At 42.5% G+C, this 12,111-nt stretch overlaps 1 protein-coding gene across 2 annotated transcripts; it reads left to right on the forward strand.

The window, feature by feature from the left end:
- The first annotated feature begins 5,514 nt into the window (after positions 1-5,514).
- On the forward strand, positions 5,515-11,862 carry btbd17b (BTB (POZ) domain containing 17b). Of its 2 annotated transcripts, none has more exons than XM_031574540.2 (3): positions 5,515-6,127; positions 8,852-9,137; positions 10,058-11,862. In XM_031574540.2, the coding sequence occupies exons 1-3, from the start codon at positions 6,031-6,033 to the stop codon at positions 11,130-11,132; spliced, it is 1,458 nt and encodes a 485-aa protein (XP_031430400.1). In that variant the 5' UTR covers positions 5,515-6,030; the 3' UTR covers positions 11,133-11,862. The 2 variants fall into 2 exon arrangements, with proteins under 2 accessions (XP_031430400.1, XP_012676961.2); XM_012821507.3 differs by having other exon boundaries at positions 5,518-6,127; positions 8,855-9,137.
- Positions 11,863-12,111: the final 249 nt, after the last annotated feature.

Raw genomic sequence — 12,111 nt, forward strand, 5'->3', positions numbered from 1 at the left:
AGAGACATGCCCCCCCCCACACACACACACACACACACACACTTCCTCACTCACAAACACATGAAAAGGACAGAGACATGAACAGACCATCATACAGTAATAAACTCATTACAAAGTCATAAAATATTAAACATTTGGTGCTTTCTTTCTTGGTAATTGTACCATTGCACATATACACATACATACCATTAAAACGATGTCTCTTTGCAGAACAGCATGCTAACAGCTGACACACTCCACTTGAGTACAATGCATCCTAGCGTGATGTTATCAGAGGGTAAATTAGGTTCCACGAACCCTTTGATCCCACATGGTTCATGAAACATTGCAAGGCCATTACTGACACCTCTTCTCTTTTTTTAAAATTTGGCTTTTACACCGCCTCTCACCTAAACAGCCATTTTAACAGTTAGATTAAATGTTAAAGGCATTGATCATTCAGTGCCAATCTACCCCAGGGGGGCTTTTAAGAATTTGGCAGCTTGTCAGAGGGTATATAGGGTATATATCCTGACCCTGACTCGTCAGCACATTCTTGACCAGGAGTGACCCTGTGCACAAGTGAGACTGACCTTGGCGAACTCTAAAAAAAATTATATTGACGAGATGACGGGAACATTTCCAACTACAATAATGTGTGAGTTAATGACATGCTTGAAATTCATATGGTTGTAATTGTCTTCTGCTTGTCGTAAAATGCTTTTTATATGTTGGTCATACCACCTCTTACCTCTAGAACCTCTAGAACGTGTGTTATGGTTCTGGTTCTGGTGTGAATTCATTATTATAAATGATTGATCATGCATGAAGGTGCACCACAAAAGTTTGTCAATTTAATTTTAACATCCACTTTTATGTCAGGCACTCTTTGCTGTGTGTGCATCACCATTTATCTGTGCTATATGAATCTACAAAACGATTCCGTCTGTGCACTGTAGATTACTTACACATCTTAGATTTAAGATAGATAGGTAATCTACAGTGCACAGAGTGCATAGTTTTGTAGATTCATATAGCACAATAGCTATTGGTACTAATCTCTAGACTTACTTTGGCAGACCGGCACTTTCCTGGTGGCCCGGTGGGTCTTTTGGTCAGACAAAATCACACTTTAATTATGTATTGTTAAATACATTTCATGCTTTACCAGTCCATGTCCATGAAGTAGATAGAGCACCCCGTGGGTTGATTCCTGAACTGACACTGGCTAGTCCAATCACATCTTACTAGGCCATACTCCTTTGTGTCTCATTGTCAACCATGAAACATGTTCACTGGCTCACTGTCTAAAAAATTGTGTGACAAAAAGGATAAGTGAAGTAAGTAAGTAAGTAAGTAAGACTTTATTTATATAGCACATTTCGTACAAGAGTTGCAGTTCAAAGTGCTTTACATAAAATCAATAAAAGCAAGCAGCAAGAGCAATACATGGAGTTAAATAATGATCAATATCGTATCAGAACCTGATGTTCCGATAGGCTTCTTGAATTACTAAAATCATGATGAAAGGAATAAAAGGAATAAAAGGAATAAAACCCTTCTGAAATAGTAAAAATAGTGAAAGTTACAGTTAGTATCAACCCCACAGAAAATTAATAAAATGCTTTGGTAAAAAGATAGGTTTTAAGCTGCTTTTTGAAAGTGTCTAGCGTGTTTGCTTCCCTAATATTAATGGGTAATGTGTTGCATAATTTTGGGGCGTAGTTGACAAAGGCTGCATCGCCAATCTTCTTATGACTGCTTCTGGTGACCTCTAATAGACCTGTATCTGATGATCGAAGTGAAGTCGAGGTGCTAAGAAATTGTGGACAAAACGAGACAGAGAAGTTGTCTAGTAATCAGAAGGTTGCTAGTTCGATTCTCTGTCGAAGCGTCCTTGAGCAAGACACTGAACCCCTAATTTCTCCTGATGTGCAGTGTGCCATCAGTGTAAATGTAAAATGTGTATACATTGTAAGTCGCACATATGTAAGTCGCTTTGGATAAAAGCGTCTGCTAAATGACTAAATGTAACTGTAATGTAAATGTTAGTGGGGGGCTAAGGTGAGGACAGGAAGGTGAGAACTCCTGAACTTCCACCCGACACGCCCAGAGGCAGATGCAGGCCCCAATCGTGCTGTTACATAGAGTGGCGATATTCCACAAGTCCATCACTCTGAGGATAATACATAGTAGTCCGAGTCTTTCTTTACCCAACTGCCAGCAGGCACGCCAGCCTTGAACTTTTGCCTTTGGTCGCTGTGCAGCTCCTTGGGTCATTACTGCCACTTTCACGCCATCAGTGGACACACCTGCTGCACCGACCACATGGCCCAGGAACGCAGCCTCTCACTGGAAAAGATGACACTTCTTGGGGTGCAGATGCAGGCCAGCTCTGCAACGTACACAGCATAGACTATGCAGTGGTTTCGAGGAACACCAGCCAGCACTCTCTCAGTCAGGCGCTCAAAGGTAGCTGGTTCATTGCAGAGCCTGAACAGAAACACTTTCAGAGGCCCTGGCCGATGGAGAATTCGGTCTTCCGGCATGACTCTGGAGTCAGCTCCACCTGCCAGGAGCCGCGACGGATGTCGAGAGAACTGAACCAGCTGGACCAAGCGATGTAGTCGAGGGCATCATCGTTGTGTGCCAGCGGGTTTAAGTCTTTATGAGGGATGTTGTTGAGACAGTAACAGTCGACACAGAAATGCCAGGAGCCATCTTTCTTCTTGACGTTTAGTAATGTTGTCAGTTCTTTTTGGTTTATAAGAATACAAATGGCAGCTGCATTTTGTACAAGTTGAAGCTGTTTGATGGTATTTTTAGGAAGGTCTGTGAAAAGACCATTGCAGTAGTCTATCCTGCTGGAGATAAAGGCATGAATGTGGTTCAGATCAAATAAGACACCAAGGTTAACAGTGCCTTTCACTTTAAATCTTTTTTGTGTCAAGATGAGTAGCGATCCTTAGTCTCTCCTCACTTTTCCCAAATCAGTTTTGTCATTATTCAGCTGAAGGAAATTTTGAGTCATCCAGCAGTTCCATTTGGTCAATGCATTGGCAAAGAGATTATATTGGACCATAGTCATTAGGTGAGAGGGCTAGGTAAATTGGGGTGTCATCAGCATAGCTATGATAAGAAATCATATTGTAGCATATAAAGGTCCCAAGATCAACCCCTGGGGGACACCACATATTTAATTCAAAACCTTAATGAGAACTGTTTCAGCGCTGTGATTAGCACAGAAACCTGACTGAAAGTGATCAAAATAGCCATTTGACATTAAGAAGGTTGTGAAGATTAAAACGATTAAAAACTAGGTTTTCAGTTAGTTTGCCAACAAATGGGAGATTGGAAATGGTTTAACATGGAAGCGTCTAAATTATTCAGTTGGGGCCCGACAGCAATAATACATATACAGTTTTAAGCACATCTGCTGCTGAGAAGTGAAAAAAAAAAAAAAAGATTTGAAAAAGGTGGTAGGCAACATACAGTATCTAAGCAGCATGTGGAAGAGTTGAGATTCTGCACTGTCCAGAGTTTCATTGTCTATCAAACTACATTCTGTCATGACGTTGAGTTTCCCCTCTCTTTGAAGGGGAGTTAATTAACATCTTGACTGTTGCCAATAGTCCATGAGTATTGTTTATATTTCTCCTGATGATGTTGGAGAAGAAAGACGGTCATGCGTTTGCAAATTTCAGCATCATTTGTCCGGAGTATCTCTTTATGCCTTTGATGGTGGACCTGAAGTTTGAACTTTTTTCTTTCAGTCTTCTTACACTGTCTTCAACAGTTGGGACATAGACGCTAATACAAAAGTCTTATACATATAACATAATAATAATAATAATAATAATAATAATAACATACACATAACATCAACCTAACAGGGCACATGTAGTGCTCTATTTTCCTCTTCTTTTAAGATCTACATTTGTGTCTGGGAAAACTGTGTTATGTCCATGACCGTCATTAAACATTACTTTACCTCAAGAGTTGAAGATCCCAAACAAACAAACAACATTGCCCCATTCTAAGCTTTGATTAGTTTGTTCATAGGAAGTGACACTGGAGAAGAGTTAGAATTCATACCTCTATTAACAACTTGCTCATTACCACTGTAATAATATCTAAATAATGCAGCTTTTTGATAAAGATGCTTTTTGCACATCTTTACCAGGGAATCCAATAATTCCCTTCTCTTGAGGATACAGTAAATAAGACAAAACAAGGATCTATGATGCCACAATGCAACACAACTACAGGGACGCGATGTGCAGAAAGAAACATGATTGACAGTTACGAATCGTATGCCTCTCTTCAAATGCCAGATCAGTAACTCATTTATTGAAGAAAAAAGTAGTTGTCTCTCTCAAAGGCTGCGAAGGTGAGCAGTACTGTCCAGACATTTGTAGGTTATAAGGTTTGACCGTTTTAATGGCATTTCAGCTATATTTAACTGTGTCATCTTGAATTTATGTAGAATATTTTTTTTACAGTTGCACTCATTTCAGATTATCCCACTATGTATTGTCAAAATACAGCCGAATACACTGCAGTATCACGCCTTCCCTCAGGACTAAAGCAACTCTGAGTATCAGAAGACTCAAGTTATTGTTTAAATAAGAATCCCCTCTAAAGATGGCTGGTTCATAAGTACTAGGTTATTCATAATGTGCTCATCAGTTGCAATGTCCTTACTTCTGGCATTAGAGTAGACCTACACCTACAATTTACCATGCAACTTCCATGACTAATCTGGTGTTCCTACCCTACCAAACAGAGTTGTCTTTTGAGAGCACACCAGGACACCATAGGCCATGTCATGCCACAGGGCTCTGCAAGCGTGGCACTTTTGCCCTGTTCGTGGTCAGAGCGCAGAGACTGGAGAAGTGGGGAGAGCGTAGTATTGACCGCCTGCACTTTTCTGGCATTGGTCATTAGTGCTGTTCCCCGCCTGCAGCTGCCAGAGAACTTAATGCACATGGGGTCCAGGGGTCACTGTACAGCACCCACAGGGGCACAGTACTCACCACACACATGCACAGGCACTTACGTGTCTCCTTGCCAAAGCGCTTTTGTAGGGCTTGGTTGGTGTGGAGTGCATGACATTTTTGCAATTTCCTCAAAGTGTTTTAAAAGCAAAGACAACAGGTGTGGGAGCATGGCATCGCTCCTCAGGCAATCAGAATGTGTACCTCTACGGAAATTCTGCAGACTGTCAAAGCCTGTAAGAGATTTGGGCATCAACGTTTTTACCATTCCATTTTCACTGAAACATTGACTAGGTGTCTCGTGTTACAACTTCAAATTTAAACCGTGTACTGATTGTAAGGTCGCATATCATCAGAATATATTGTAAACCTAGATTCCATTGTTAATATTACCTGCATAGTATTAAATGTAATGGTAAAGCCATAATAGTTAAACAACTAAACTAGTTGCACTTTTAATTATGAAATGATGTATATCCCTCAATTTTTGGGAAATAATATATAGCTTTAGAATACATATACGCTGTGGACATGAATGCATAACATTGTTTTCATAATTTGCACTGTATGTGGTGGCTGCATGTTGTAGTACAGTGTGTGCCAATATTGATGTTGCTATTTTTCAATAACATTCCATAGTAAGAGATCCTACCACACTCATCCATCCACCCACTAACTCCCTTTAAAAAGAAAAAAAAACAACGATGGACCCCCAACTGGCAAAATACCACGCAGATCAATGCCATGCCACATTGAAAAGGGAGAAACCCAAAATCAAAGCTGTAGTCATGGCAACGGCCTAGGCAGATTCCACCAATCAATGTGGACCGCAAGGCTGCGAGATGCGCGAGGAAGGGCCGGCGTCCTACATAAAGAGCGCAGGACTGGGAGCCAAGGCACCACACAGGGCGACCCGACATCCTGAGCCTGAGCGCAGCGAGAAACAGAACGGTAGAAGAAGGACAAGTAGGCGAGAGGGAGGACAAGGCGAAGAATAAAAGAATAAAAGAAGAACGAAAACACAGAAAGGAGGGGAGAAAAGACCGGACCAAGCATGGCCTACTTGTTTGAGGGAAGAAGTATGTCTACTCTGCTCTGTCTGATGACTCTCTTGGTGGGGCTAGACTTCCACGCCGTGGCTGTTGGTGGAGGTAAGGTCACACACACTCTGCACCGCCTCTCTCTCCACTCTGAATATCATCAACAAGATGTACAACTCTGCGTTATGTTATGTCTTGCTGTTACATATACTGTAATTGATAAAACTGCTCATGCTTTAGATGCTCTGTCCTCTCTGCCTTTTCCGAATCTCCTTCCCTGGAGAATGAGGTGCATTACTCTTGCATCAGTGCATGTGAAGTGCGTGCAGTTGCTCTCCATCAGAGAGCCCAGTTTGTAGCCATGATGGGCTCCATCTGTGTGAGTGCAGTCCAGTCCAGTGTCTGTGTTCAGTGTAGCTTTGCCAAATCCAGCCCTGGGGCTATGAGAGACAGAGACACGAACAAGAGATGGACACTTTCTCAGCCCGACAACGCTGTTGTTGCAGTTCCCACACATCCGCTTAGTCCTCAGATGTGGACAAGGACAGCCCTGGGTGCTTTGGCACTTAAAACAAATATTTTGGGCAAAGACTGACTGACAGACATCAGCAGTTCTGCTGCATTTTAAAAGGTTCCTGTATACTGTCATTTAATATATCAGAATACTTTCAGCAATTCAAGTGTGTATATTCTAATCAGTAAAGTGGATTTTGTGTTTAATATACATGTTCTCAGGTCCTCTGAATCACTACAAACAATAGTAGACTAGACAGTGATAACAATATTGTAGGTCTTATTTCTGCAGCTGTCACTTCCTAAAGCCAGTTCCCCTAAATCATGGGCGACATGTATTCAGTTTTGCTATTACACTACCGAAGGTCAAATATGGTAATGGTTGATTTGGATATTATTCACATCAACAATATTCTGGAGATGTTTACAAGATTTTAAGATTTTTTTGTTGAATAAAACCTTTTCTACAGTGAAACCCATAGGACATTTTTAGTTCTCAAAGATGGATCTTTGAAAGCTTAGGAAACCTAGACACGATCTCTTTATTGTTTCAATAATGTATCAGTTTAATCACAGATATTTATCCTAAACTTCCTTAGGAGAAACAGTTTGAGACAGAAATGAGATGAGGCACTTTATTGTACAAATCTACCATGATTGACAAAAAAGGATCTCCTCTCCAAAACAGCTTTGAACAGTTTTCTTGTCATATGCTAGTTAAATGCAATTAATTGTGAAAATAAAACATCTCTCCTTCAACACCATAGGAGAAATGTAGTCCCTATAGAAATCTGAGAAGCAACAGATTTAAGCCTAAAAACTTTTAATCTCATTGTTGTCTAGGAGAAACTAAGGAGATAATAAGGAGACTCTTTCTAGACTTTCTTTTCTTATGGGAAGGTATTCATTGGTTTTGCTATGAAGTCCACAATTCAAAGGTTCAAACACAGGCACTTGAGGAAAATTCTGGGAGAATTTCCTAACTGGAAAATACGAACAGCTAGATAGCTAAGGGCTCAGTTGCCTTAAACTGTTACAGCTAAAACGGATCAACCGGGCATCATGGATACTGCAAGGCCAGACAGACAGAAGAAAAAAAGGTCTTGAGACTGAATCTCATTAAAAGCCATTTGGAGTGGAGCAGCTGGTGACCTTTGAGGATGAGAGATCTGATGATGTTTAATTGGGCCGAGAGACTGGAACCGTGCTGCGCTATGTCTTTCATGTGTGATTCCAGCACCGGAGCTCGAGCGGAACTACACAGCTGTGACTCAGTCTGCAGATGCACACATGCCTCCTGTGCTATCCTCCTCCAGCACCTGCTCTCTTTTACCTCAGGCGTCTCAGAAACATAAAGCCACCCCTTAGCTCCCCAGCAAGACTCACAAAGGAGTCTGACACGGAAAATATACAGTAGCTTCATTTTAAATTAGTTTCAACAGTTCGCCTTTAGTTTTAAGGCACTCGACTGAGACTGAGGTCTAAAACCCCAGGAGGAATCACCTGGTGGCAGGTACATGGTTTTTAAGGAAACATTGTACAGACAATCTCAAAAGGGGGAGCACCCACAAGGAATGGGGAGATGGGAGGAGGAAAATAAAAAGACAAAAGCTAGAACAGGAAAAGTGGCACGTGTACAGCTTTGTGTTTAAAGTGTATCTGTCCACATCATTAATTCAAGTGTTCAGCAAGTGTCCAGCACATCTGAAACACATTTGGTTCAAGTGTATTAGTAGCATGAAAAGTGCTGGCTCATGCTGAAACTATGAGGGATCTAGTGACTCTCCAAGCTAATAATCATTAGCGAACTGTTCCCATGCCACACTGACCTCATGTCACAAATATCCCTGGGCTACTGCTGTAAGTTGCTGAATCAGTTACTACATGTAGCACAGCTGTTGAATGTTGGAAGTCGGAGAGTGGATCTAAACCTATGACATTGCCAGAACTGTTTAAGGAACCTCACATTATATTACACTGGTGTATATATGCGATTAAGCACTAATTACAAATAGATATATAGACATACAATTATACTCTGTTCTCATCACACATGCTATGCTGTATCTAAATGTGTAGTTGTACTGATACATAGAAAATGGGTCTGCAAAAATAGTAATGTTCTACTTTTAATGGTATTTTATTAATCTGTCATCAAGGTCATGATCTATATTTTTATGGTCATACTGGATAATAATTATTATGTTATTGCCGTAACCCTCTTTTTGATGTGCGCATTAACTTTTTGTGATTGACGCTCCTCACTGATATGGGTTGACTGACATGATGGGAAGCGAGAAAACTAATTTTTCTTCCCAACAGCAGCTCTGAGACTAGATATGAACCCGGAGAATGGCTTCACCACACTGAATCACTCCATGGCAATGGTGCAGCGGATGGAGGCCCTGTTGGCCCAGGGGAACGGCAGTGATGTGACCCTCCGAGTGAGGACCATCGGCACAGATGAGGTGAAGATCATCCAGGCCCACAGCCTGGTGCTGACCCTGCAGAGTGATATGTTTGACGAGCTGCTCCAGAACCGTAACAACAGCGTCCTTGTCCTCAGGGAGCCACAGGACTGCGCTGCAGTCTTTGACAAATTCATCAGGTAGGGACAACGTTTCTATGGCTGAGATTAAGCCATACCTTTTGTCTCTTTAGGAGTTGGGTTGGATAGGATTCAGAGTTGGATTGTGTTGAAATCAGTTTCACTGTTGGAATTGGTGTAGACCAGGTCTGCCCCATTGAGCACCTGGAAATCAGCCTTCCTCTTGGGCATATCATGGCATAGTTGTAGATTTAACATAATTCATGTGGTGCAGCTAATCAAGCTCCTGATTAGTAGATCCCAGAATGTGAGCAAAGCATATCACTGCTGATGGTATACCTCCAGAAAGGCTAACCAACCCTCTCTGTCCCCAGTTTGGTGGGCAGATCATTTTGATTTTAAAGGAGACAATCTCTCTGAATGGTGAGCCTGACCTACGACCTCACTGACACTCTTGCAGTGTGTATTCTTGTCAGATGGCTCCCCCTTTTGTTGCATACTGGTACTAACATAGATTGGATGAAATGACCCATTCCCAAGCACAAGAAAAAAGTAAAGATAAACTATTAGAGAGACAATATTTAGGGTCCATTCATAAAGTATATTTTATATAGCTTACTGGCTTTCATAAAAACCTCAAATTCATTGAATTGGTTCAAGGTCATTTGACGGGCAGATAATCATATCACATATCATACATCGTCTTTCCCACTAGCCACCCTGGCTTTTGACTATATTGTTTGGTGGTTGTGGTAGGCATAAAACCCCATGGAATGTAAGAACTTAACTCACATTGGTGAGTGGTCTAAAAGCCTGCCAGCTTTCATCAGTGTTAGCTCTAATGTTCTTGGCGTCTGAAAGACTGTTGCCTGTGAGGTCACTAGTTTTAGATTAAAACTCAATACTGACATTTTGCACTTTAAGATTAATTACCATGCTCTGTCTGCTCTGACTCATCAACCTCCTCACATTCTCTGAAGGTACCTCTACTGTGGTGACATCTCTGTGCGCCTAGACCAGGCCATTCCCCTGCATAAGCTTGCCAGCAAGTACCGCGTGTGGAGCCTGCAGCAGGGCCTAACCCGCTACATGACTCAGCACCTCTCCAGTGACTCACCAACGGGTCACGTGGTGGGCTGGTATCAGTACTCCCTGCAGATTGGTGACGTTTCGCTGCGGGACAGCTGCCTGCAATACCTGTCCTGGAACCTGTCGTCTGTGCTGCAGAGTGCTGAGTGGGTATCCATCAGTGATGAACTGCTGCTGTCGCTCCTTCAGCGCTCTGATCTCATCCTGCAGAGCGAGCTGGACCTCTACGAGGCTCTGGAGAACTGGATCGAGCAGAACCAGCCGGCAAGCGACACAGTGGAGACCGCATTACGGGCCATCCGGTATGGTATGATCCCACCACAGCACTTGTTCCGGCTGCAGAAGCAGTCGCCACTCATGGTCAAACACTACGAGTCCATCCGCGACCTGCTCTTTCTGGCCTTCCAGTTCCACTCAGCCTCTCCCATCCAACTCGCCAAGTATTTTGATGTCAACTGCAGCATCTTCACGCCTCGCAACTACCTGTCTGCGTCCTGGGGGTCGCCTTGGGTGATCAACAACCCAACACGTGACGACCGCAGCAACAGTTTCCAGACGCAGCTGGGCCCCAGCGGCCATGACTCCACCAAGCGTGTGACCTGGAACACCCTGTTCTCGCCACGCTGGTTGCCACTGAGTGTTCGCTCTGGCTTTGGTGAGCACGGCGCAATGCAGTCCACGCGCACCGACCTTGGCCGGCCACGCATCATCGTCACCCCAGCAACCTCCAGCCCGGACTTTGCAGGCGTGAGCTTCCAGAAGACAGTGATTGTGGCTGTGAGACAGCAGGGCAAAATGGTGGTCCGTCACGTCTACAACTTCCACCAGAGCACGGAGGAGTCTGGAGATTTCTTGGTGGATGCCGACTTGCAGCGTCGTGGCTCTGAGTACCTCATTGACAACTCCCTTTTCCTGCACGTCATAGTGAAGCCCCTCTACCATAGTCTTATTGTTTCCAAAAAGTAAAGATCACCCCCATCATAGCCTTCTGTCCTGCCAGTGTCTGACACAACTACAGTCCCTGCACTCACACACATGCCTGCCAATAAGCAGTGCACTTCTATGTACCATTAAACATCCCCTGGTTAAATATCTGTCTTCACAAGCTTTCCCACAGATATGTCTTGATTTTCACCTCTGCCTCCTTAGAGTCAACACTGCCTACTGTGCTTGTGTATCATTAACATTAAGGTTACATCTAGTCTGTCCTGACTTGCTGCTTCCATGCAGCCCATGTACTGTATCGCTTAAACCTATGCTATCAGTTTTGAATGCAGATTCTTTTGGTGCATTTTCGTTTGAAACAGCAGTTTCATTTAGTTTAAGGCAAAGTGTTTAAATGTCTGAGTTGTCATTGTGTTGGTGCTATTAGATCCTCACAGAACATATAAGTCATGCATTTTATAGACACCTAATTTCCATATGGTCTCCTGCATGATACAGACACAGCTATTTACATTGATATTACACTCAACATCTCAGTTATTTAAGACCATACGAAGATGTTCACATTTTAAATGAGTTTACAAATATAATGTGCTGCAAATGTTCACTGAATGCATTAAACCTGTTTACCATAAACTAGAAGAGGCAATGCCTTAGGTGCAATATACTGGTAATTGTTAGGATGTTTAGACTGTCCAATTGATGTTTACTTTCCTTTTGCTCACCTCAAATAAAAACAAAACGTTTGAAAGCGGTTCATGTTTTTTTTCTTAAAGCCTATTGATCACGTCAACTGGCACTATAAGGATAGCAGTTGTAACATCTAACTAAATAAAAAAAATAGTACAACAGTGGCGGGCATGGGCTGTTAATAACGTGACAATATCGCAGGTATGCAATTTGGGTTTCTACCTCATAATGAACAAAGCCCGAAAACAGCTCGGAAACACGTACATCTGCCTAATAACTTGTACCGTCGATAGTCTACTTATGGCTATCC

The sequence above is a fragment of the Clupea harengus genome, chromosome 1 (genome assembly GCF_900700415.2).
Source record: "Clupea harengus chromosome 1, Ch_v2.0.2, whole genome shotgun sequence".
NCBI classification, from domain to species: domain Eukaryota; kingdom Metazoa; phylum Chordata; class Actinopteri; order Clupeiformes; family Clupeidae; genus Clupea; species Clupea harengus.

Coding starts and splice junctions, on each gene's coding strand:
- btbd17b (XM_031574540.2), top strand. CDS start 6,031: ATGGCCTACTTGTTTGAGGGAAGAAGTATGTCTACTCTGCTCTGTCTG. Junction 6,128..8,851: donor CGCCGTGGCTGTTGGTGGAG/GTAAGGTCACAC, acceptor TCTTCCCAACAG/CAGCTCTGAGACTAGATATG. Junction 9,138..10,057: donor GTCTTTGACAAATTCATCAG/GTAGGGACAACG, acceptor CATTCTCTGAAG/GTACCTCTACTGTGGTGACA.